At 42.5% G+C, this 27,627-nt stretch overlaps 2 protein-coding genes across 10 annotated transcripts in view; both read right to left on the bottom strand.

Moving 5' to 3' along the window:
• Positions 1-142: 142 nt before the first annotated feature.
• Positions 143-17,626, bottom strand: LOC307037827 (protein NLRC3-like). Of its 7 annotated transcripts, none has more exons than XM_079678973.1 (10): positions 17,530-17,626; positions 16,758-16,916; positions 16,419-16,523; positions 14,792-14,896; positions 11,692-11,927; positions 9,694-11,497; positions 7,119-7,292; positions 6,544-6,714; positions 6,070-6,113; positions 143-4,698 (listed from the first exon to the last, which is right to left on the bottom strand). In XM_079678973.1, coding segments are annotated over exons 2-10 (2,769 nt in total). In that variant the 5' UTR covers positions 16,886-16,916; positions 17,530-17,626; the 3' UTR covers positions 143-4,696. The 7 variants fall into 7 exon arrangements, with proteins under 7 accessions (XP_079535099.1, XP_079535102.1, XP_079535101.1 ...); XM_079678976.1 differs by having other exon boundaries at positions 9,694-11,494; XM_079678975.1 differs by having other exon boundaries at positions 16,758-16,895; positions 17,530-17,621.
• Positions 17,627-20,117: 2,491 nt separating this feature from the next.
• The window catches only part of LOC307037826 (protein NLRC3-like), a 30,505-nt gene continuing 22,995 nt past the window's right edge, over positions 20,118-27,627 (bottom strand). For all 3 annotated transcript variants that reach the window (XM_079678970.1, XM_079678971.1, XM_079678972.1), the window contains 4 exons: positions 24,031-24,204; positions 23,460-23,630; positions 22,986-23,029; positions 20,118-21,629 (listed from right to left, as the gene is read on the bottom strand). In XM_079678970.1, coding sequence (XP_079535096.1) covers positions 21,628-21,629; positions 22,986-23,029; positions 23,460-23,630; positions 24,031-24,204 — 391 coding nt within the window. In that variant the 3' untranslated portion in view covers positions 20,118-21,627. The remainder of the gene's footprint in view (positions 21,630-22,985; positions 23,030-23,459; positions 23,631-24,030; positions 24,205-27,627) is intronic.

Here is a 27,627-nt window from a genome sequence, read left to right as displayed (position 1 = left end):
GAGAACAGAGTCGTTATCAATTTGTTTTAAAGCTCAATAAATAACAAAGAAGACCTCTGACCGGCACTTTCCTAATTTTGTACGGGAGATTTAAACTTTAACGGACATGTTGACCGGCGGAACATTTTTTTTACGGAAACTGCCGCACGGTCCCCTCGTTCCTTGGAAGAGGCGGAGAGGTGGGTGTTTTTCATCTGCTGGTGGACTACCTGAGAGATACAGCAGGAGAACACGCCGTCCACCGCGGAGAATAAACAGAAGGGCAACCATGGCAACCATGCTCCGGGGTCTTCTTCGCTGCTTTTGGTGTATTTCGGGTGGCAGCAGCGCCACTTACAGGCCTGACATATGTACTACATCGTTTCCAGCATTTCCAGCGGTCTTGTGTGAACGGACACGTTAATGAATCGAATGCGTGTGAACGGAAGACTTTTTTGCGCTTGCGTATGCGTTTTACCGTGTGGGGCCGGGGTCTAAGCCAAACTATATCCGGTCACAGAGATCTGCTATTTTAAAGTAAAGTCAACACATATAGACCCTAAATATAGTCTATATTAACAACGAGAAAAGTCTTAACATATATATCCTTTTTTGTAAACATATGACAAATGTGTGAGGGTGATGACGTCAGAGCATCGTCTTATGTGCCAGGGCTTAGCCCCGGACAGCCCCAGCCCAATTTAACCCCTGGGTATTTGTGAGGGAGCTCCTATAGGGCATTACCCCGCTGAAGCTCACCAAAGTTTAACATATTTCATAGTTCAAAGTTTTGTCAATTGTTTTGTTTATTGGTTAAATACTGGTTTCTAATGGTTTCTGAGGAGTTTTACTGGAATGAAAGAGCACAGAGTCTACAGAAGCAACAAAGCAGCATACTGCATTAAACCTGACCTTCACAGAGAGGTTGAAGTTCATGTGGAAAGGAGGCTTCAGTAGTCTGTCTGCACTCTGTTTAGTTTTGCTATCTTACAATCAATATAGTAAATGTGAGGTAAAGTGTGTTGCCAATGTAACCGGTTAGAACTCAAAGTTGCGATGAGGTCTTAAAATGTATGGAAAGGGTCTTAAAAAAGGTCTTAAAAGGTATTACATTTGACTTCAGGATTCCTGCATATACCCTGTTTAAGTAAACATTGAATAATTAATCAAGTTTATGAAGCTGTTGATTCTACAGTAAAGTCTCAATTATATAAGACCCCCCCCCCCCCCCTCTCTCATCTGTGATGATTCGCCTACATATGTTCTTGACTTAAACCCTTTGTAATCGTTTTTAACCCATTAATTAATAGTATATTCATATAATTAATAGTATAGTACGTAAAAAGAGATGAGAAAACCTTACACATTACAGTACGACAAAAAAAGTCAAAGTTTTGAAAATTTGTATCTAAAAGACAATCCTTCAAAAATAAAGTATTATCGTATATTGTTCAAAAATGACAAAATACCTGGTTCTGTCAATAACACCTAGATTGGTGTTTGCTGTCGAAGATGATTGACTTTTAGATTTATTTTTTCGACATACTGTACGATGACTTTTTTCAACATTATACAGGACATTCACTATATAAGTATTGGGACTCTCCTCTTAATCAATGAACTCAGGTGTTTCATTCAGTCCCATTGCCAAAGGTGTATAAAATCAAGCACCTTGCCATGCAGTCTGCCTTTACCAACATTTGTGAAAGAATGGGTCGTTCTAAAGAGCTTGCTAAATTCCAACGTGGTTCTGTAATAGGAGGCCACCGTTGCAACAAGTCAGTTCGTGAAATGTCTTCTCTCCTAGATATTCCACTGTTGGGAAAATTCTGAATGTCCTCTTCCAACATCAGAGTAACATGATAACAAAGGTATCCCAACTGTAGCTGTGAACATGACAGGATGTGTGATTACCTAGAAGAGCATCAGGACTGTTTGAGGCATATGATAGCTATGTGATTAACATGATGATTCAGCCTCTATGGAGAGAGACATATGACAAGCATGCTCATTTCTGACGTGGAGCTAATCTGAAGTAAACATTGAATACTGCTTTCTATTCCTCCATCTTGTGACTGTGGAACTCCCTCTCTTGGATATCAGCATGTGAAGGACACTGTTCAGGAAACGTGTTCTGTGGTGCGACCAATCACGCTTCTCTATCTGTCCACTGATGGCCCAGTTTGGGTTTGGGGAATGCAGGCGAACGTTACCTCCAACTTTGTGGAAACAGTTTGGGGAGGAAGAAGCTTTCTGTTCCAGCATGACTGAGCCCCACAAAGCAGCTCCATCAAGGCCTGGGTGGATGAGTTTGGTGTGGAAGAACTTGACCTCAACCCTACTGAACACCTTTGGGATGAACTAGAACGGAGAGCCAGCCTCTCGTCCAACATCAGTGTCTGACCTCACCAGTGGTGACTCGTCATTAGGGCCAGCCCCACCCTAGTGTCAGCAGAAAGTAATTAAAATAATAATTCCAAAAATATGCAAAGAATATACATCTTAAGATATATTTTAAGATCATGTTTAGTCATCTGATTCGTCTGTACATTGCTATTTTGCTAATTAGTGTCTACAGTGTACCTATTGAGCCGTGTAGAGCGATGTGGGACAAGCCCCGATTTAGCCCCTCTCTCGCTGTCAAAATGAATGAATGTAAAAACTACACTGCGCATGCTCCGAGTATTTTTGTATTTAATGTGTGCGGCAAAAAAATAATCACCAGTGGGTAGGGGTGTAACGGTATCCGTATTCGTCCCGTCACGGTTCGGACGTCACGGTTCGGCACATGCAGTCACGAATACGCCTTTTTTTTACGAGTGGTAAAAAAGTCTGTCATTCAGGGAAGTATCCATTACACTATTTATAATCCAGGGGGCGGTATTGCGCCTAAAAGCTGTTTGCCAGCCGCCCTTAAACAACAAATGAAGAACAAGAAGAAACACAACAACAAAACGAACAAAATACAAGAAGAAGAAAAGTTAGTATGGCGATTTCAGATAACACACAGGAGCTAGAACCCACCTGCTTCTTTTAAATCAGCTGTGTGGGAACATTTCGGGTTCACTGTGGACTACAATAACGATGGAGTGCGAGTGGTGGATCGGAGGAGGACGGTGTGTCGGCGTTGACTGCGGTGCGGTATGCTAATGGTAACACACCCTCCAAACATGCTAAATCACATCAGAAGGCATCACCCAGATTTGCCAATCACCGGAGCCCGGCAAAAGACAACAGCAGTTCAACAGCTTATCCCCGACTGTTTTTAAGAAGCCAATAGACATGAAGCTATTGGTATATATATTTCAACTGCTATGCGCTCTTGAAACAATTTCTTATTATTTATGATGTAATATTTTCAAGACATTCTTTTTAGTTTTACAGCTTATTGAACCTTTTAGTTTAACATCAGCCATTGTAGATAATCTGGGCATCTGAGTGTGTGTGGTACTGTTTGTGGTTTGTTTTTAACAGTGTAATACAGTTAATTATTCAAAATGTTAGAGTTCCTTATTTTTGAACTGAAACTTGCACTACTGTTCAAAAATAAATAACAACAAACCTGGAATGATGCATTGTACCGAACCCGTACCGAACCGTGACTCCCAAACTGAGGTACATACCGAACCGTGAATTCTGTGAACCGTTACACCCCTACCAGTGGGGCAAAGTGCTGGCATCCTGTAACAGTTCTGAGGATTTAACAGCCAGGTATATGTTGCAGAGTTTTAACAGAATATATATATATATATATATTGCACATAGTTGGTATTTAACAGCAAGGGGTGTTATAGTCTGTGTTGTTGTGTGGGGGGTCTACTAGGGGTCGTGGTGGTTATATAGTCTGACCGCTGCAGGAAGGAAGGACCTGCGGTATCTCTCTAATGTGTAGGTGGTCCAATACTTTGGTCTATATTGTGTATAATTGAGTATCATCTGCATAACAATGAAAATGTCCCGAGTGATTCCTTATTGCCTAAAGGAAGCGTATATAATGTGAACACAATAGGTCCAAGCTCTGAGCCCTTATGCTTTGCTGCAGCAACACTGACTGGATTCAATCAAACAGAACTCTAAACACATTTTCAGCTCCGCACACAATCTGCAATTCAACTCTGCACTTTCTAAAACCCTGCACACGGTTCTCTGAGTAACACACAGAGATCTGACATATTCACCTGGCAGCCATTTTCAAAACACTGCCATTAAACATGCTACACATATGAGCCAATGAATAGATACACATGCCAGCTGACCGTTACCGCCTGGCTGCTTTACTGCTGACTCATCAATCAGGATATAAGGACAAACAACAATATCCTGTTTATGAAATACACAAGAAAAGAAAGAAGATTGAAGTCGTTCATTCATGAGAAAAGCACTCAGAGAGAAAGTCAGAAACATTTGATTAAAAGAAATGTAAATAAAATGTCCAAAGAAAGTATTCAGAGTAATTCTTAATACAGTTTTATAATTGTTTTATATATTTCACAAATGATCTGCTTTGACTGCAGCTTGAGAAACTTCTGGATTCAGTCTGAAAGCATCCTTTTTGAACTTGAAACATGATCTTTAATAATGTTGTAGTTTAGTTGAACTCTGAGAGGTGGACTGGCTGGACTCCTCACTGGGACTCTGGTTCTGGACCAGCTTGCAGGGTCCAGGAGTTCTTGGAGAGAAGGAGCGCTTCCTGCCGCAGGACTCGGGGGATGGGAGTTCCTGAACATGGAGAAACAGCTTCAGTTATTATGCTCCAGATATCTGGAACAAAGTCACAGAAAGAATGTGTCTGCAGCTCAGAGAGTCCTGCTGGGAACCCACACATGTTGAGGAGCCCAAAGTGTGATGATAGAAATGTACAGTACGGGTCCCCAGCACATAGAAGCTGCCGGATGCTAACCTGCATATGTTGGGAGAGCTTTACAGACCAGGAGAGGAACTAAGTACATTTACTCAAGTACTGTACTTCAGTACAATGTGGAGGTACTTGTACTGTACCTGAGTATTTCCCTTTGATGCTACTTTGTACTTCTACTCCACTACAGTTCAGAGGTACATGGTGTACTTCTACTCCACTACATGTATGTAATACCTTTAGTTACTTCTCAGATCTGGATGAATGATGTGAAATATAATCAAGTGTTAAATCAGACTTTAGTTCCACCTGGAGTAAATCCACAAGCTACCCTGCAGTATACAAAGTCATTCAAACTAGCTGCACCTTTACCAGCTTTGAGAACACTTTCATGATCAATCATTATAAAACATATCATATCTATTATTCTGAAATGGACCAATCTGCACAATGACTACTTTTACTGTCTTTCACTATATTTTGATGAGAATACTTTTCTACTTTCACTTGAGGAACATTTTGAATGCAGGACTTTTACTGTGACAGAGTATTCCTACACTCTGGTACTTCTACTTTTACTCAAGAACAAGATCTGAGTACTTCTACTCAAGTACAAGATCTGAGTACTTCTACTCAAGTACAAGATCTGAGTACTTTTACTTTTACTCAAGTATAAGATCTGAGTACTTTTACTTTTACTCAAGTATAAGATCTGAGTACTTCTACTTTTACTCAAGTACAAGATCTGAGTACTTTTACTTTTACTCAAGAACAAGATCTGAGTACTTTTACTTTTACTCAAGTACAAGATCTGAGTACTTCTACTTTTACTCAAGTATAAGATCTGAGTACTTCTACTTTTACTCAAGTACAAGATCTGAGTACTTCTACTTTTACTCAAGTACAAGATCTGAGTACTTCTACTTTTACTCAAGTACAAGATCTGAGTACTTTTACTCAAGTACAAGATCTGAGTACTTCTACTGAAGTATATTTTGATGGTAATACTGTAACAAACTGGTTATAATGTTGATGTTTTCATGTGTTTTATTCTTCAGAGTTTATTTATATTTTACAGAGTGTCAGTGAACGCGTCACTGTGTTGATAGACAGTTGTTGTGAAGAGAAACAGACAGAATGATGAAGAGAGAGAAACCAGAGTGTTGTTTTCCTCTGAGGTCATGCTCCATCAAAGAGTTTCATATCTGGATGAATGGAGGATATTCAGTACTCACAGGTCTTCTGGGTCTCGGCTCTGATCGTCTCATCATCTCTGATCCTGTAGGGATGAACACAATCCAACAGTTATGGATCCAGTTTAAAAGAAGTGTTTGTTCTTTGAGTCAGCTTCAGAGTCCTGACTGATCTCATGCTTTACATCCCATCATATCTTCTCTGCAAACACTACGACTGACTGCCACAGCTCTCAGCTGCATGACAGGAAGTAACAGTCATTAGTCAAGGAGCTCAAAACATCCCATCAAACACAGACTACCTTTTCCACTCTTCTGTCAAATCCCATATGTCTGGTGGAAAGTTGATCACTTACTAAATGTGGCTTTGCATTTCCAGCTGGCCTTCTCTAGTTGATGGAAGAATGAGAGAGCCTGCAGTCAGTGGGTAACATCACTGATCTGTTTCCCCAGTGAGAGAAACACCTCCCTGTGTTTCATACAATACTGCTGAACCAGCAGAGACCCCTTACTGACCTGAGGGTCTCCAGTCTGCAGTCTGGACTCTCCAGAAGATCTCTCAGCAGCTCCACATCTGAATCCTTCAGATCGTTCTTACTCAGGTCCAGATCTCTCAGATGGATGTTGGACTTCAGAGCTGAGACCAGAGCAGAACAGCTGATCTCTGACAAACTGCAGCCCCTCAGTCTGAAGAAAGAAAACATGATGTCACTTTAGAAAACAATTTTCCTGTTTGAAATAACTCCATGTTTAATAATCTGTTCAGAGTCAAACAGGGTTTTGATGTCAGAGATGATTTAGAAACAATCCACTGATAATCTGGAACTTTAACTTTGATCAGATGTTTAACAACTCCTTCATCTCCCTCACAGCTCATCAGTACTGACAGCATCTCCACTGACTCATGGAGCACAGGGTGAGTCTGTGGAAGCTCAAACTCTCTCCCTCACACATTCACCTTCTCTCAGTTGCTCTGATCAATATTCAGTCATTAGCAAAAACGGAACAAATAACAATAACATTGTATTTGTTGAAATTCAGAAAATCATAAACACAAACAGATCAATATGAACTGCAGTCAGTGAACTGACCTGAGAGCCTCCAGTCTGCAGTTTGGACTCTTTAGTCCAGAACTCAGCAGCTCCACTTCTGAATCCATCAGAGCGTTGTGATTCAGGTCCAGATCTCTCAGATGGGAGGGGTCAGACTTCAGAGCTGAGACCACGACTTCATAGTCAGTCTTTGAGAGTCCACAGAGATTAAGTCTATAATAAAACATATATTACAACATGTGTTTAAAAAAGAGGGAAAATTATATTAACTTCAAGCATTTGATGAAAAAAGATTTGACATGTTCTGATAGACCTTTGCTGCTAGTCCATTTAATATAATATATAATAATATATGATAATAGAGTGTAATGATTTGTCAGTGTGATCTGATCACATGTCTGTGCTCCTGCTGTCACTGACTGTTACCAACAAAGACCGAAATTAAATGAATCACTTGACGATATTAGAGATGTACATATTGAAATGTTAATTAATATTTGGATGTGAATGATGGATGAAGGATGTTTTGGCTTCTCTGAGCATCTGAACATTTATTGCGCACACAAACACAATTAACAAACCAATAAAGTTATAATATATTAATTTTTGTATCAGATGTTCCCAGTATAGTGGGGCAACAAAGTATTTAGTCAGCCACCAATTGTGCAAGTTCTCCCACTTAAAAAGATGAGAGAGGCCTGTAATTTTCATCCTAGGTATACCTCAACTATGAGAGACAGAATGAGAAGAAAAAATCCAGAAAATCACATTGTCTGATTTTTAAAGAATTTATTTGCAAATTATGGTGGAAAATAAGTATTTGGTCAATAACAAACAAACAAGATTTCTGTCTCTCACAGACCTGTAACTTCTTCTTTAAGAGCCTCCTCTGTCCTCCACTTGTTAACTGTATTAATGGCACCTGTTTGAACTTGTTAGCAGTATAAAAGACACCTGTCCACAACCTCAAACAGTCACACTCCAAACTCCACTATGGCCAAGACCAGAGAGCTGTCAAAGGACACCAGAAACAACATTGTAGACCTGCACCAGGCTGGGAAGACTGAATCTGCAATAGGTAAGCAGCTGGGTGTGAAGAAATCAACTGTGGGAGCAATTATTAGAAAAATGGAAGACATACAAGACCACTGATAATCTCCCTCCATCTGGGGCTCCACGCAAGATCTCACCCCGTGGGGTCAGAATGAGAAACAAGAACGGTGAGCAAACATCCCAGAACCACACGGGGGGACCTAGTCAATGACCTGCAGAGAGCTGGGTCCAAAGTAACAAAGGCTACCATCAGTAACACACTACGCCGCCAGGGACTCAAATCCTGCTGTGCCAGACGTGTCTCCCTGCTTAAGCCAGTACATGTCCAGGCCCGTCTGAAGTTTGCTAGAGAGCATTTAGATGATCCAGAAGAGGATTGGGAGAATGTCATATGGTCAGATGAAACCAAAATAGAACTTTTTGGTAAAAACTCAACTAGACATGTTTGGAGGAAAAAGAATGCTGAGTTGCATCCAAAGGACACCTACTGTGAAACATGGGGGTGGGAACATCATGCTTTGGGGCTGTGTTTCTGCAAAGGGACCAGGACGACTGATCCGTGTCAAGGAAAGAATGAATGGGGCCATGTATCGTGAGATTTTGAGTGACAACCTCCTTCCATCAGCAAGGGCATTGAAGACGAAACGTGGCTGGGTCTTTCAGCATGACAATGATCCCAAACACACCGCCCGGGCAACGAAGGAGTGGCTTCGTAAGAAGCATTTCAAGGTCCTGGAGTGGCCTAGCCAGTCTCCAGATCTCAACCCCATAGAAAATCTTTGGAGGGAGTTGAAAGTCCGTGTTGCCCAGCGACAGCCCCAAAACATCTCTGCTCTAGAGGAGATCTGCATGGAGGAATGGGCCAAAATACCAGCAACAGTGAAAACCTTGTGAAGACTTACAGAAGACGTTTGACCTCTGTCATTGCCAACAAAGGGTATATAACAAAGTATTGAGATGAACTTTTGTTATTGACCAAATACTTATTTTACACCATAATTTGCAAATAAATTCTTAAAAAATCAGACAATGTGATTTTCTGGATTTCTTTTTCCCTCATTTTGTCTCTCATAGTTGAGGTGTACCTAGGATGAAAATTACAGGCCTCTCTCATCTTTTTAAGTGGGAGAACTTGCACAATTGGTGGCTGACTAAATACTTTTTTTCCCCACTGTATCTTCATTAAGACATAACTATGTTATTGGTGGGAAATTATATAGATCTGATTTTAAACTATTGTGATCAAAACGTGTGTTTAATGATAAAGAAACTTCTAGAAATTAATAATAACATGTTTCTGTGATAACTGTAAGTCCTGCTGTGTGGTGTGATCACATGCTGAGAAACCTCTCAAGTCCTTCATGTGTTTGACATGTCGCCTCCATCACTCAATATGAAGAGAGGAACGCTTCAGTTGAACTATTATTATAAATAAATAGAAGAACAGGGTTGGTTTTATTTTGCTCTCAGTATTTCAACAGCAGAAATGTTATAGTGTTTATTTGAATAATTAAACTCCTGATCCACATTAGTTTATAAAGTTAATCACATCTGGACTTACTTGGCCTTCCTGCAGTTCCTCACAGCTGGAAGCAGTCTCAGTTTTCCCTCCTGTGATGTGTTGTATTTCTTCAGGTCCAACTCATCCAGAACCTCCTCTGACATCTGCAGTATGTAGGCCAGAGCAGAGCAGTGGATCACAGAGAGTTTCTCCTCTGATCTGTTCTCTGACTTCAGGAACTCTGTGATCTCCTGATGTACTGAGAGGTCCTTCATCTCTGTCAGACAGTTGAAGATGTTGATGCACCTGTCAGGAGAGAATTCATAACTGCTCATCTCCGTCAGGTTGCTGATGGCTCTCTGGATGGTTTCTGGTCTGTTGTCTGTGCGACCCAGCAGGCCTCCTAGCAGACTCTGGTTGGACTCCAGAGAGAGGCCGTGGAGAAAGCGGACAAACAGGTCCAGGTGGCCATTTTTACTTCTGAGGGATTTCTGCATGGCTCTCTTCAGAAAGACATCCAGGGATGGGTAATCCTGATCTCTGCTGTTGTTATAGTCTACCTGCAGGAAGTCCTTCAGTACCTCTGTGTCTCTGTTGGTGTAACAGTGCAACATGTAGACTGCAGCCAGAAACTCCTGAATGCTCAGATGAACAAAGCAGTAGACTGTTTTCTGGAAGATCATACTCTCTCTTTTGAAGACCTGTGTACAAACTCCTGAGTGCACCAAGGCCTCGGAGACATCAAGACCACAGCGCTGCAGGTCTTCTTGGTAGAACATGATGTCTCCTTTCTCCAGATGTTCAAACGCCAGCCTCCCCAGCTTCAGAAGAAGCTCCCTGTCAGCCTCCGTCAGCTGCTGTGGACTCGTCTCATGTCCCTCTTCGTACTTCTGCTTCTTCCTCTTGGTCTGGACCAGCAGGAAGTGTGAGTACATGTCAGTGAGGGTCTGGGGCAGCTCTCCTCTCTGGTCTGTAGTCAACATGTGGTCCAGAACTGCAGCAGTGATCCAGCAGAAGACTGGGATCAGACACATGATGTGGAGGCTCCTGGAGCTCTTGATGTGAGAGATGATTCTGCTGGACAGGTCTTCATCACTCCATCTCCTCCTGAAGTACTCCTCCTTCTGGGCGTCAGTGAAGCCTCGTACTTCTGTTACCCTGTCCACACACTGAGGAGGGATCTGATTGGCCGCTGCAGGTCTGGAAGTTATCCAGACGAGAGCCGAGGGAAGCAGCTTCCCCCTGATGAGGTTTGTCAGCAGCACGTTGACTGAGGACTGCTGAGAGACATCAGACACAACCTCATTGTTTCTGAAGTCCAGAGAAAGTCTGCTTTCATCCAGGCCGTCAAAGATGAGCAGCACTTTGCAGACAGCCAGCTGCTCTGCTGTGAGCTTCTGTAAGGTGGGATGGAAAACATGGAGCAGCCTGAGAAGACTGTACTGCTCACCTTTGATCAGGTTCAGCTCCCTGAAGGAGAGTGGGATCACCAGACTGACATCTTGGTTTCCCAAACCCTCGGCCCAGTCCAGAGTGAACTTCTGCACTGAGAAGGTTTTTCCAACTCCAGCGACTCCGTTGGTCAGGACCGCTCTGATGAGAGTCTGTTGGTCAGGTGAGGCTTTAAAGATGTCCTGGCACTTGATGGGAGTGTCATGGAGGGGCTTCTTCTTGGAAGCTGTCTCCAGCTGCCTCACCTCATGTTGGGTATTAACCTCTTCACTCTGGCCTTGTGTGATGTAGAGCTCAGTGAAGATGCTGTTGAGGAGGGTTTCACTTTGATCAGTTCCTTCAGTCACACGTTCACATCTCCTCCTCAGACTGAGCCTATGTTCATCTAGAACCTTCTGCAGACCACGTTCTGCTGGAAGAGAAGGAAACAGGAGAGAAGGAGGGAAACGCTCTGAGAATCTAATTAGAACAATAAAACAACAAGAAACAGACGGAGTTTAAATGTTGTATAAACAGCTCACTGTCTCTGCTCTACAGCAGTATACCTATTCAGAAACAAAGGAACCAGGAAGAGGAATGAAACGCTGCGTGTGTTCGGCCTCTTACCTCGTACAGTTCTGCTCTGACTGGCTGTCTGCAGGCCAGCTCTGGTTCTGGGTCTTTCTCCACAATGGGGACAGGAGGGGTCTCCTGATGGAGGGCTCTGCTCCCAGAATGAGGTGATGCACTGTCTGCAGAACCAGTGTCCACAGCTGGTAGAGACTGGATCCTTCAGGACGTCCTGACACAGAGCACAGCTGGACAGCTGCTGCTCCACAGGAACACCACTCTCCCTCTTCCCTCTGTGGAGAGGAACACATCCTTTACAGCACTTTACATTAGAGGAGCTGATTCTCACCAATGGGCAGAGCGTCACCAACGTCTCACTCAAGACTCTTCTTCTCTAGTAGTGTCAGGGGTGGGGAAAAATAGAGGGAGTACGAGGAAGGAAACTAGGGATAACTAGGGCCAAAAGGGTGGGTGGAGGGGCTCCGGAGGAGGTGGAGGGTTGACGGCACGGGGGCATGGCAGAAGCCGAGAAGGGGGACTCGGGCGGACAGCCCGGGGGCAAGGCAAAGTTCAAGGAGGGGCGAATTCAGGAAGCCGGGCACAAGGGCGAAGGCAGCGGCTGGACAGCCCATTACGTTTCGGGAGGCCCCTCACTCCTCTGGGCACTCTCTCCGTGCCAGCCTCGGGGGACCTGTTGCTGGTCTTGTTCACTTGTTTGTTTATTATAAATAAACGATAGTTATATTCATACCCCTCGTCTCACCTCCCAACTTTTTGTTGCAGCCCAGGAGCCGGGTTTTAACTTGAGAAGGGACTAGAGTAGGGACTAGAGTAGGGACCTGAGAAGGGACTAGAGTAGGGACTAGAGTAGGGACTAGAGTAGGGACTAGAGTAGGGACCTGAGAAGGGACTAGAGTAGGGACCTGAGAAGGGACTAGAGTAGGGACTAGAGAAGGACCTTGAGCAGGGACTAGAGTAGGGACTTGAGAAGGCACTTGAGAGGGGACCTGAGAAGGGACCTGAGAAGGGACTTGAGAAGGGACTTGAGAAGGCCGGACCGCCAACCGGAGACAGGGAGCTGGAGTTGGTCGGAACGCCGACAGGACACAGGGAACTGGCGCCGGTCGGAACGCCGACAGGACACGGGGAACTGGCGTCGGTCGGAACGCCGACAGGACACGGGGAACTGGAGTCGGTCGGAACGCCGACAGGACACGGGGAACTGGCGTCGGTCGGAACGCCGACAGGACACGGGGAACTGGAGTCGGTCGGAACGCCGACAGGACACGGGGAACTGGCGTCGGCCGGAACGCCGACAGGACACGGGGAACTGGAGTCGGTCGGAACGCCGACAGGACACAGGGAACTGGCGCCGGTCGGAACGCCGACAGGACACGGGGAACTGGCGCCGGTCGGAACGCCGACAGGACACGGGGAACTGGAGTCGGTCGGAACGCCGACAGGACACAGGGAACTGGAGTCGGTCGGAACGCCGACAGGACACAGGGAACTGGCGTCGGCCGGAACGCCGACAGGACACGGGGAACTGGAGTCGGTCGGAACGCCGACAGGACACGGGGAACTGGAGTCGGTCGGAACGCCGACAGGACACGGGGAACTGGCGTCGGCCGGATAGCCAGTACTGGAGCCGAAACTGGGGCCGGAACCATGGCTGCTGTGTCCATACTTGGTCTTTCTGTACTGTCAGGGGTGGGGAAAAATAGGACCCAAATGCAGTAAGAGGACTAAAAGGTTAGGTAAAAAAAAGCGAGCTTTATTTCCCAAAGCTGATGACAACTGAAAACAAGGAACAACCTAACATTACCAAAACCAGGGGAGTACAAGGAAGGAAACCAGGGAGCACGAGGAAGGATCAGGACAAAAAACCTCAGGGACAAGGATGGAGCGTGACAGGTAGCATGGACAAGAGCATGGACATCAAGAGACGGGCAGGTAACATAGACGAGGAGAGAAGGAATAGACGAGGAGTACAGGGGAAGACAAGACTAAATACACAGAAGGGTAATCACAGGACAAGACACAGCTGGGCAGGGGAGGCAGAAACACAAGGGCAACAGGTGAACACAATCAGACACACCAGGGAAACTAACGACAGGAAGGCAAACAAAGGAAGTAGGATCAGACAAGACACAAGGGCCCTTTCTCATTTCACTAATTTCCCCCCCTCGACTCCTCAAATCGGAGGAATCGAGGAGGGGAAATTAGTGAAATGAGAAAGGGCCCATGACAAGTATGACTTAGATGAGGGTGTTGCACTTGTCCTTGTTCATGTGTTGTTTTTTAGTTTTGTTTCTTTCCGTTAACTGTCAAGTGGGAACTAAGTATTTTTGTTAGTACGTTTTTGTGCTTCTCTTATTATCCTACGATACTGTAATGTATAGGGAAGGTAAGGGAAAGGGGCAGGTAATATATGATTATTTTATTCTCCCTGCTCCTTTGCGGTCAATAGTGTGTTTATAAAGACATGTTTTGTAAATATTTGTTATATATTAAGTTTCTTGGTGTTGCCAGGCACAGATCTGGGTCTTTGCATTGACTCTACATGTAATCACACAAAGCTCTGTTATATCTGCTAATGCTAAACACAACCAGCTCACCAGGTTATCACTATTATTAATAAACATCTTTAAAATACATATCATTACATTACATTGCATTTAGCTGACGCTTTTATCCAAAGCGACTTACAATAAGTGCATTCGACCATATCATGAACATGCCCAAGTAGTGAATAATGTGTTGGACGATATATTATATATATTTTTAGTGAGTATTTATCAATATCTTCGCCATTTAAAACCATGTTATGCCACTTGTTGAATTATGAATTGTAAGATATGAATTTGTTTATTTAATACTCTTATACTAATCACTTCCTGTATTCCCGTGATAAAAGGGACATGCGCAATAAAATGAGTCACTTCCGGTGACGGTGTATGTGTGTATTTATTCCTCTTTATTCCAATGATGCTATAAATGCATATTGAAATATCCTTAAATAACGTTAGCTTGCTGAACTCTGCTGCCTTTGTTCTGTACTATACTGCACACATGATATTATTAAAGAACAGTTTGATATATTAGATTATATAAGAACTGGATCCTCTTCAGGTCAGGTTACAGCAGAAACTCTTACTTTGTGTCTGAGGGTCCAGGTTCTTTACTGAAGTTTATAGGTTCCTCTTTAGACCAGTCACTCTTCAGAGACAGACAGCTGGGGACTGGAGACTCTGCTCTCTGTCTGTGGAAACAACACATGTTTTAAACATCATTAGTTCATTCAGAGAGCACATTTTGACTTCTGTCTGTATGTAGATTATTTACTATCGCTGATGACGCCAGGGATCAAGAGTTTAAACTTTGTTACTGTTCTGTTACTAAGTTTCTTTACTGCGATCATTAAAGAACAGGTTAGATGATCAGATAACAGAACAACTGAATCCTCTTCAGGGGCCTCATTTATAACGCCGTGCGTAGGATTCACATGGGAAGGTTGCTTACGTAGTAGAAATCCGAAAAATAGGTACAGACATTTTCCGATTCACCAAACATTGCGTACCGGCGAGGAAAGTGCATACGGCACGTCCCACGCCGGTTTCCCTTTATAAATCCCAATCGACTCAAAATGCGGTGCAGCTTTTGCGGGCTTCACGTAACGCCCATATTTGCCTATAAATAGTCAAATAAACGCCCTTTCATTCATTTTGACTGACTGCATGGAGAAGATCGCAGGAAATGATGACAGAACAGCTAAAAAAAACACATCTCACACCGTGTCAGATTTTGGTTATTTTGGGGAGGTGGAGATAAATCATATTGTTTGGTGGATGCAGTTTGAACCAGGGTAGCAGCATGGAGGTCGGATCGTCACCAAAATAAATAAATAAGTGGTCCGAAAAAGGTTAATGACAAAAATAAATACACACAGTCTTCCTCAGGCAGTGTGTTTATACCGGGGACAGGACACACCCCCTTGATGAGAAACTGTATGAAATGATCGGGGAATCCCTCCGGAGTGTAGTCATGACGACTGGATCTGAATTATGTTTTTGTATTTGGTGGTTTGTGTCCCAGCTGTCGATCAGCAACTATACATCCATAATCCACCAGTTAAAGGAAATACAACTAATGTGTTATATTAGCTGTTCAATTTACAACACATGGTGTTCTTAGTTTCCATACCTCCTGTGTTTTATGAGCGACTTGTCAAGTCTTGGCAAACAGTATAAAACACGTTTAAACATGATAGTATATAAAACCATGCTCATATCTACAACCTATAGAAAAGCAAAACGGCGTCAGTTTAGACGTAATGCTGTCCTCCTGCTTACCGCATCATTTATGAGAAAAGATTTCATAACATTAACACAACATATTCGAAGTGGTTTTAAATAACATATCCGTATTTATTTATTTCTCCCAGTTATGTGTTTGTGTGCACTGAGGAGTCTCAAACAGGCGTTTGTTTCTTCATTTTAAGATTGGCTTCAATCAATGTTTGAAAATGAATTCTTCATATATGATAAATGAGAGGTAACATTTTATTTATGGTATTATTTCCACATATTTCTCTCATGTTTCTCGTCCCTCCCGTTTTTGTGCTTAGTGCGTACGCATGTGTTAGAGTTTGCGTGGAGGACCGCACGTTTTCCCGTCAAGTTAGTATTTTATAAATCGCAAACATTGCGTAGAAACTGCCGTACGCCATTTTTTGAGCGTATATCCCTTTATACATGAGGCCCCAGGTCAGTAGAAACTCTTACTTTGTGTCTGAGGGTCCAGGTTCCTTACTGAAGTTTAGAGGAGACACTTTAGACCAGTCACTCTTCAGAGACAGACAGCTGGGGACTGGAGACTCTGCTCTCTGTCTGTGGAAACAACACATGTTTTAAACATCATTAGTTCATTCAGAGAGCACATTTTGACTTCTGTCTTTATATAGATTATTTACTATCGCTGATGACGCCAGGGATCAAGAGTTTAAACTTTGTTACTGTACTGTTACTAAGTTTCTTTACTGTGATCATTAAAGAACAGGTTAGATTATCAGATAACATAAAAACTGAATCCTCTTCAGGTCAGGTTACAGCAGAAAGTCTTACTTTGTGTCTGAGGGTCCAGGTTCATTACTGAAGTTTATAGGTTCCTCTTTAGACCAGTCACTCTTCAGAGACAGACAGCTGGAGACTGAAGATGTGTCCTCTTCTTCCTCATCTTTAAAACCACTCATCTTCTCCAGTCTGAGAGATAAACCACTAACACTGGAGACACACACACACACACACACAAACACATTATAATAACACACTTGTTTCAATTGTAACCGTCACAATAACAAACTTGTGTTATGATATTAGGGAGAGAGAGAGAGAGAGCGAGAGAGAGAGAGAGAGAGAGAGACGCATGTGTGTGCGCATGGTAGAGCGAGGGAGAGTGAGCGAGCGGTGGTGTGTGTTTCTGAAGTGAACGAAACAGCAGCAAATGTCTGTCGAGTGTCTTCAAAGTTAGATCTGTAACAAAGACCTTAATAAATGCAACGGCCTCCCAAAGAAGAGCTCGCCTGTCAGCCTTATTGAAAAGTGGGTTATTGAACCGGAAGTTTGTTGCTTCGGCCCTGGAAGACTGCAGAGAGTCACCCCTGTTTCCTCCACTACGGTCTGGGAGCCGACAGGAAAGTTTAACACTTGGTTCAAAATACATCAAATCAGTCAGACTTCAGACAGGCCGCTCCCCATTTTGACTCGCATGTTATATTGCTTTGATGAATCAGTCACTTGTAGAAGTCTCTTTGGACTCTAGGACGCTGATGTTCAGACATCCAGTAAAACGGAGTAAATAAAGTGTTAAAAAGCAGATCCTGGTGTTAACACTCACCCTGTTGTCCTCCTGCTCCGTCCAGCTGTAAAATGGCGTCTGGCAGTCTGCCAAGTCTGACTTTATACTTTCAACTTCCTCCCCTCTTGATTCATAACCAGCCTTATCAGCTGAACCAGTTCACATACAGGGACTTTGTTGAGTGAGATAGAAATAGAGCTAAAAACAAGCTCAACAAAGTTATTGAAATAAACATATTAAAACCACAGTGTGAAAATAACCCAGTAAATTTCCTGCAATCAAAACCTCACTTAAGTTAAAGTGTGTAGGTATTTAAGTACTCTAGTGTTAACGGTGCATACGATTGTTCCCTATTATGTAAATATATATATATATTTGTTTCTGGATTAATAACCCTGCTGCATTAATTGCATATATTACTGTATTTTCCCAGAATACAGAATGTGTGCCTCTGCATGTTGAGGTTAAGTTGTAACCACATTGACATTTACTCTTCACAATTAACTTAAGACTAACACAACTGTGTTTAAATTATAATTAGATCAAGAGGTTAATAGACCTTTTTAAAATTGATATCTAATCATTTCAACCCACCATTGAGCGCTGTTAATTAGCAACAAATTAAACAGCAGATAAAAAGAGAACCATTGAAGCCTGAGCTGGATGTAAAGGTATCCCAAACCCAAAATACACAACAAAGGTTTACTCTAATTCTAGGTTGCATTACGATATTGGTGTAGCAAACTCTAAAAGTAAGGGATATAGAAATATTCATCATATTATACTCTGTCGTTTTTTGGAAATATTCGACATACTAAAATGTGTCCTCTTTTAAATATTAGACGTATTATACTCTGTAGTATTTTTAAATATGCGAAATATAATCGTTTTTATGAAATATTCGACATACTATGTTTTCGTTTTTATGAAATATTCAAAATACTATACTCTGTATTTTTTTTTTAAATATTAGATGGCAGGGCCGGCCCGCTGGCGTTATAGATGTTCGCCTAGGGCGCCAGATCTGGGAAGGCGCTGCGCTGGTAGAAAAACATTTTTGACCGTTGGTGCTCATCCTAATTTTCGGCCTTGATAACAATATTCATGATTAAGTAAATGTAACACCCTTTTCATCCCGGTTACATGTTTCATTTGCCCTGTACGTTGTATTGCACCTAAAAGCTGTTTGCCAGCCGCCCTTAAACAACAAATGAAGAACAAGAAGAAACACAACAACAAAACGAACAAGAAGAAGAAAAGTTAGTATGGCGATTTCAGATAACACACAGGAGCTAGAACCCAACTGCTTCTTTTAAATCAGCTGTGTGGGAACATTTCGGGTTCACTGTGGACTACAATAACGGTGGAGTGCGAGTGGTGGATCGGACGAGGGCGGTGTGTCGGCGTTGACTGCGGTGCGGTATGCTAATGGTAACACACCCTCCAAACATGCTAAATCATTTCAGAAGGCATCACCCAGATTTAGCAATCACCGGAGCCCGGCAAAAGACAACAGCAGTTCAACAGTTTATCCCCGCTGTTTTTAAGAAGCCAATAGACATGAAGCTATTGGCATATATTTTTCAACGGCTATGCGCTCTTGAAACAATTTCTTATTATTTATGATGTAATATTTTCAAGACATTCTTTTTAGTTTTACAGCTTATTGAACCTTTTAGTTTCACATCAGCCATTATAGATAATCTGGGCATCTGAGTGTGTGTGGTACTGTTTGTGGTTTGTTTTTAACAATGTAATACAGTTAATTATTCAAAATGTTAGAGTTCCTTATTTTTTAAATGAAACTTGCACTACTGTTCAAAAATAAATAACAACGAACCTGGATGATGCATTGTACCGAACCCGTACCGAACCGTGACTCCCAAACTGAGGTACATACCGAACCGTGAATTCTGTGAACCGTTACACCCCTACCAGTGGGGCAAAGTGCTGGCATCCTGTAACAGTTCTGAGGATTTAACAGCCAGGTATATGTTGCAGAGTTTTAACAGAATATATATATATATATATATATATATATATATATATATATATATATATATTGCACATAGTTGGTATTTAACAGCAAGGGGTGTTATAGTCTGTGTTGTTGTGTGGGGGGTCTACTAGGGGTCGTGGTGGTTATATAGTCTGACCGCTGCAGGAAGGAAGGACCTGCGGTATCTCTCTAATGTGTAGGTGGTCCAATACTTTGGTCTATATTGTGTATAATTGAGTATCATCTGCATAACAATGAAAATGTCCCGAGTGATTCCTTATTGCCTAAAGGAAGCGTATATAATGTGAACACAATAGGTCCAAGCTCTGAGCCCTTATGCTTTGCTGCAGCAACACTGGCTGGATTCAATCAAACAGAACTCTAAACACATTTTCAGCTCTGCACACAATCTGCAATTCAACTCTGCACTTTCTAAAACCCTGCACACGGTTCTCTGAGTAACACACAGAGATCTGACATATTCACCTGGCAGCCATTTTCAAAACACTGCCATTAAACATGCTACACATATGAGCCAATGAACAGATACACATGCCAGCTGACCGTTACCGCCTGGCTGCTTTACAGCTGACTCATCAATCAGGATATAAGCACAACAAATGGGATATTCATTTTTCAAATGTGTTTATTTATTACAGAGCTGAGAAAATAATATTTAGTCTTAAAGCTACATGAAAAAATCAAATATCATGTTTATGAAATACACAAGAAAAGAAAACACGATCTAAGAACAAATTATCATTAAATATAAGCAAAACAAAGATTATGCTATTTAGAAAACATAAAACAAATCCTTAGGTGCAATTAATACTAGACAAGATAAACATAGAGAGAGTATATGTAAATATGTTTCTTGGTGTGGTTTGAGACCACAAAATCAGCTGGAGACCTCATATCAATCATGTAAAAGCAAAACTGGCTGACTATCGCAATATTGGGGAAAGCAAGACACATTCTGGACTACAACTCATTATTATTATAATCATATATATTAGTAGTAGAACAAATATGTAGATAGCTATGTCACTATATGTACAGATGTCCATTTAACTCATTTCGTACTTCATAATTTAGATGACCAAATATGTATATATGCTGATAGTTATTTTACTCATATTGCCACATCTGAGTTACTGTGTGGAGATTTGGAGGAACACAAACCAACCTGCAGCCGTTATGCACATTACAAAAAAGGGCTATAAGAATAATCAATAATGTTGGATATCTTGAACACACTCATTCATTATTCTTGAAGTCACACACACTGAAGTTTACTGATCTGGTTACATTTAAAACAAATCATGTGCAGAGCAAGACATCATCTACTTCCTAAAAGCACTGATCATAAACAAAGAGGGTGGGGATACTTTGAGAGGAAATACATTTGAAACAATTCAAGGTCAAAACAACTCTGAGAAGTATGAGTAGAACAATCTGTGGTGATTTCATGGAACGGTTTGGAGCAGGAGTTCAAACAAAGCATAATTCAATTTAAAAGGATGTACAGAAACACTTTCTTGGAAAACTATGAGAATGAAGAAAGGTGATTGAAGATGAGAAATGATTGTAAATGTATGTATAAATGTGAATATGTGAGTAGGAATAACTTGCAGAAATGATTTAAAGGATAATCATTGATCAGCGGTAATAAGGGGTGGGAATTAATTCTGTTTTTCACATTTGTTATTTTTTATTTGTTTTTTTAATCTGTTCGAAATAAAGATGGAAATAAAATAAAAATTAATTGAAGTCATGAATTCATGAGAAAAGCACTCAGAGAGAAAGTCAGAAACATTTTAAATATGTTTTAAAAATAAATGTAAATAAAATGTCCAAAGAAAGTATTCAGAGTAATTCTTAATCCAGTTTTATAATCTTTTTATATATTTCACAAATGATCTGCTTTGACTGCAGCTTGAGAAACTTCTGGATTCAGTCTGAAAGCATCCTTTTTGAACTTGAAACATGATCTTTAATAATGTTGTAGTTTAGTTGAACTCTGAGAGGTGGACTGGCTGGACTCCTCACTGGGACTCTGGTTCTGGACCAGCTTGCAGGGTCCAGGAGTTCTTGGAGAGAAGGAGCGCTTCCTGCCGCAGGACTCGGGGGATGGGAGTTCCTGAACATGGAGAAACAGCTTCAGTTATTATGCTCCAGATATCTGGAACAAAGTCACAGAAAGAATGTGTCTGCAGCTCAGAGAGTCCTGCTGGGAACCCACACATGTTGAGGAGCCCAAAGTGTGATGATAGAAATGTACAGTACGGGTCCCCAGCACGTAGAAGCTGCCGGATGCTAACCTGCATATGTTGGGAGAGCTTTACAGACCAGGAGAGGAACTAAGTACATTTACTCAAGTACTGTACTTCAGTACAATGTGGAGGTACTTGTACTGTACCTGAGTATTTCCCTTTGATGCTACTTTGTACTTCTACTCCACTACAGTTCAGAGGTACATGGTGTACTTCTACTCCACTACATGTATTTAATACCTTTAGTTACTTCACAGATGTGGATGAATGATGTGAAATCTAATCAAGTGTTAAATCAGACTTTAGTTCCACCTGGAGTAAATCCACCAGCTACCCTGCAGTATACAAAGTCATTCAAACTAGCTGCACCTTTACCAGCTTTGAGAACACTTTCATGATCAATCATTATAAAACATATCATAGATATTATTCTGAAATGGACCAATCTGCACAATGACTACTTTTACTGTCTTTCACTATATTTTGATGAGAATACTTTTCTACTTTCACTTGAGGAACATTTTGAATGCAGTACTTTTACTGTGACAGAGTATTCCTACACTCTGGTACTTCTACTTTTACTCAAGAACAAGATCTGAGTACTTCTACTTTTACTCAAGTACAAGATCTGAGTACTTCTACTTTAACTCAAGTACAAGATCTGAGTACTTTTACTTTTACTCAAGTATAAGATCTGAGTGCTTCTACTTTTACTCAAGTACAAGATCTGAGTACTTTTACTTTTACTCAAGTATAAGATCTGAGTACTTTTACTTTTACTCAAGTACAAGATCTGAGTACTTTTACTTTTACTCAAGAACAAGATCTGAGTACTTTTACTTTTACTCAAGTACAAGATCTGAGTACTTCTACTTTTACTCAAGAACAAGATCTGAGTACTTTTACTTTTACTCAAGTACAAGATCTGAGTACTTTTACTTTTACTCAAGTACAAGATCTGAGTACTTCTACTGAAGTATATGTTGATGGTAATTCTGTAACAAACTGGTTATAATGTTGATGTTTTCATGTGTTTTATTCTTCAGAGTTTATTTACATGTTACAGAGTGTCAGTGAACGCGTCACTGTGTTGATAGACAGTTGTTGTGAAGAGAAACAGACAGAATGATGAAGAGAGAGAAACCAGAGTGTTGTTTTCCTCTGAGGACATGCTCCATCAAAGAGTTTCATATCTGGATGAATGGAGGATATTCAGTACTCACAGGTCTTCTGGATCTCGGCTCTGATCGTCTCATCATCTCTGATGCTGTAGGGATGAACACAATCCAACAGTTATGGATCCAGTTTAAAATAAGAGTTTGTTCTTTGAGTCAGCTTCAGAGTCCTGACTGATCTCATGCTTTACATCCCATCATATCTTCTCTGCAAACACTACGACTGACTGCCACAGCTCTCAGCTGCATGACAGGAAGTAACAGTCATTAGTCAAGGAGCTCAAAACATCCCATCAAACACAGACTACCTTTTCCACTCTTCTGTCAAATCCCATATGTCTGGTGGAAAGTTGATCACTTACTAAATGTGGCTTTGCATTTCCAGCTGGCCTTCTATAGTTGATGGAAGAATGAGAGAGCCTGCAGTCAGTGGGTAACATCACTGATCTGTTTCCCCAGTGAGAGAAACACCTCCCTGTGTTTCATACAATACTGCTGAACCAGCAGAGACCCCTTACTGACCTGAGGGTCTCCAGTCTGCAGTCTGGACTCTCCACAAGATCTCTCAGCAGCTCCACTCCTGAATCCTGCAGATCGTTCTCTTTCAGGTCCAGATCTCTCAGATGGATGTTAGACTTCAGAGCTGAGGCCAGAGCAGAACAGCTGATCTCTGACAACCTGCAGAGCCTCAGTCTGAATAAAGAAAACATGATGAGGATAAACATCTGTTTATAATCCAATCAGATGTTACTCAACATTTAAATGAATCTGAACAGAAACATCTGTCTACTTCAGAAAGTGAACTTTATCATGTAAAACTAAAATGACTTCAGATGACCTTTATTCAGACGTTATCGTTTACTAAATATTAAATATATAGATTTACTTTTTACAACTAACATCGATTACAGTTCCTTTAAGAAAGAGTCAACATGTGTGTCTGCAGTTCTTACTTCTTACTTTTAAAAATGAAATATAAATATAAGGACATTTACAACTTTATGGATGTTAGTTATTAATGAATATAAATCAGGTTCAGTTAGAAAGTGAACATGTGAGATCTCCAGCAGTAACAGAGAGTCAGTGAACTGACCTGAGGGTCTCCAGTCTGCAGTCTGGACTCTCCAGAAGATCTCTCAGCAGCTCCACTCCTGAATCCTGCAGATCGTTGTTACTCAGGTCCAGATCTTTCAGATGGGAGGGGTTGGACTTCAGAGCTGAGATCAGAGCAGAACAGCTGATCTCTGACAAGCTGCAGTTCCTCAGTCTGAATAAAGAAAACATGATGAGGATAAAAATCTGTTTATAATCCAATCAGATGTTACTCAACATTTAAATGAATGGTAACAGAAACATCTGTCTTCTTCAGAAAGTGAACTTTATCATGTAAAACTAAAATGACTTCAGATTACCTTTATTCAGACGTTATCGTTTACTAAATATTAAATACAGAGATTTACTTTTTACAACTAACATCTATTTCTGTCGAGACGAAAGTCAATATAGAAAGAAAAATAATATCTGAGAAAAACGGATGGATAAATAATTATTTGTATGTATTTTCGTTTAGGTTATTATTGTGTATAGTATTGTTCAATATCAGGGGGGGGTATTCATTTTATTTTGAAGCGTAGGCTACTTTTTCTAAATGAGAAGCTCCAGTTAGTCAAAAACATGAATGCCGCTTCCGGTAACGTGGCAACAAAAAGGGCGGGAATTGTGATGGCTGCTCTCTTGCTCCCAAAGCCACGGAGGGAGAAGTTGGCGACAGTGTGTGTGAGGCTCCAGAGACGCCGTTGGTATGTTTCTCCGTTGTTTATTGCGTCTTGATCTGTTGCCTTATTGTGTGAGAGTGTCGTTGCGCAATCAACCGCTTTTACGCAGCGTGGTTTGTGTGCGCTCCGTTTTGTTTAGTGTATATTTTTAGACAGCGCAGATGATGTTCAGTGAGATTTTCTGCCGGTGCCTCGCTGTGACTGGATTGTTTGCTCTCTGCCTGAGCTTTTGCTCCTTCAGACTCTGGATTGCTGTCTGTCCTGCCGTGCTGTCGGGGGTTGATCTACCAGAACTGCGGATCCACCAGAGCTGCGGGTCCACCTGAGCTGCGGATCCACCTGAGCTGCGGATCCTGAATTGGGTGTGTTAAGGCACAATGTTGCCTAAAGCTACCCTTGTGTTCGCTTTCTTCCTGGGATTAATTGTCAGACCGCATGTCGGCAGAACTGACGGATTGCCTCCCAGCAATATCTCTATTCACTTTCGGACTTTCGGATGGTGGAACCTCTGGAGCGCTGACTCCATCGGATAGTTTTTACCAAAAGCTGACGTTTCATGGCACGAAATTCGCTCTCCCGTTTGCCCTTTTTACTCTGGACTCGCTAATATCAAAGGATTGGAGCAACCCTGCCCCCCCGAGGAGCGACGCGTCCAGAGCCCATGTGAAAAAATCATCTTCCAGACTGTTAATATTGTTACTGCTACTACTCTCTGGTAACGTTAACATTAACCCTGGTCCTGAGTGTTTCTCTGCTTCCTTGCATCATTTGCCAACTCCGAATGAGTTTAGCTGTAGGCAAGGATTGGGTTTTCTGCATGTTAATGCTAGAAGCCTAGTGCCCAAATTAGATGTTTTCAAGACCTGGTTTTTAGTTGCTAAACCTGATATTGTTGTAGTTTCTGAAACCTGGTTAAAACCGTCTGACACTGTTATTCACATTGATGGATATAATGTATTCAGAGCAGATCGTAAGGGCAGAGCTGGTGGTGTTGCAATATACACTGCTGAGAAACTACAGTGCTCAGTCCTTCACTCAATTTCAATTCCAAGGCAATTTGAGTTGCTAGCAGTCCAAATAACTATAGCAAATGCTCCTCTCACTGTTATTGGCTGTTATAGGCCTCCATCGGCCATCATGGATGCAACTACTAGCCTTACTGAATTGTTGTCTACGTTTTCTTCTGAAATCATATTATTGGGTGATTTAAATTGGGACTGGTTGAGTGATAAATCTTGACAGTTTAAGCAGGTTTGTGATTCTTTGAACTTAACTCAGGTTATTGATAGTCCGACTAGAATAAACCCTGCCAAACACAATAACGATACTGTCACGATCTGTCGGTGTTGTGTTTTGTCTTCTCTTTTTTCTGTCTTTTGTTTCCTGTTTTATTTTGTAAAGTGTTCACCTCCTGTCTTGCCTGTTGCTGTCTGTCTGTTTTCCCTCCCTGATTGTCTGATTATGTTCACCTGTGGCCCCTGTGTTTCCTCCTCCCTCCTCACCTGTGTCTTGTTGTGTGATTAGTCTTGTGTGTATTTATGTTCATGTTTTTCTGTCTGTCTTTGTCGGTTCGTCTTGTGTTTTGACACGGTCTTCGGTGAGTGTTCTGTTTGGTCGTTGTCTGTTCACCTAGCCTTGAAATAAAGGAGTTTTTTCAGTTGAAATCTGCATTTGGGTCCTGCTTCCTTCACGAACCGTAACAGAACGAACCGACCAGAAATATGGGCCCAGCAGATCTTTTTGAGCAGGAGTTATTGGAGTTAACCTTTGCTTCGGCTGTTTGCTCTAGTCGATGGTTGGGAGCGTCCAGGGTTCAGCAGCGAGAGGCTGTTCGGGTTGAGGCACACCAGATGGCAATGGAGAAACCAGGTTTAGTTAAATTTTTACCTGGCTGGATTTTGGACTTCCTCTCAGTGTGTGATTCCCGGCCTGCTAGCCCCAGGCATGCTAGCTCTATGTCTCCCAATTCCCAACCTGGCACCATACGCCTTGTTGGGTTCCGTCTGAAGTCAACCCGTGCTTCTGCCCCAGTTCCTGCTCCTGTCCAGGAGTCGTATTCGGGAACTCGTCTGGCTTATGGAGGTCCACGGAGTATTCAGGCGGCTGCTAAGAGGAGTCGTCGCAAGGCCAGGCTAGCAGCCCGAGCCCCAGCAGCCATGGTTCCAGACCCAGTTCTGGCCCCAGCGGCCATGGTTCCGGCCCCAGTTCTGGCCCCAGCAGCCATGGTTCCAGCCCCAGCAGCCATGGCCCCATGCTCCAGTACCGGCCCACGCAGCTTTACTTCCATACTCCATTACCTGGCTTACGCAGCCAGGGTCCAGGCTTCCGCTCCGCGCCCAGCAGCCATGGTTCCGGCTCCAGTGCCGGCCCCAGCAGCCATGTTTCCGGCTCCAGAACCGGACCTTACAGCCATGTTTCCTGCTCCAAAACCGGACCTTACAGCCATGTTTCCGGCTCCAGAACCGGACCTTACAGCCATGGTTCCGGCTCCAGAGCTGGCCTCAGCAGCCATGGCCCCTGCTCCAGAACCGGACCTTACAGCCATGTTTCCGGCTCCAGAACCGGACCTTACAGCCATGTCTCCGGCTCCAGAACCGGACCTTACAGCCATGATCCCGGCTCCAGTAACCATGGTCCCGACTCCGGCTCCTTGTGTCCTGTTGGCTGTCCGTCCAACGCCAGCTTCCCGTGTCCTGTCGGCGTACCGGCCGACTCCGGCGCCTCGTCTCCTGCTGGCTACCCGGCCGACGCCAGCTCCCCGTGTCCTGTCGGCGTACCGGCCGACTCCAGCACCTCGTCTCCTGTTGGCTCTCCAGCCGACACCAGCTCCCCGAGTCCTGTCAGCATACCGGCCGACTCCAGCCCCCCGTGTTCTGTTGGCGAACCAACTCTCTCAAGTCTCCTCTCCAGTTCCC

The sequence above is a fragment of the Notothenia rossii genome (assembly GCF_949606895.1).
Source record: "Notothenia rossii genome assembly, chromosome: 4".
NCBI lineage: Eukaryota > Metazoa > Chordata > Actinopteri > Perciformes > Nototheniidae > Notothenia > Notothenia rossii.
Note: the sequence above shows the minus strand (reverse complement) of the source record. Positions and strands in the feature narration are given on the sequence as shown.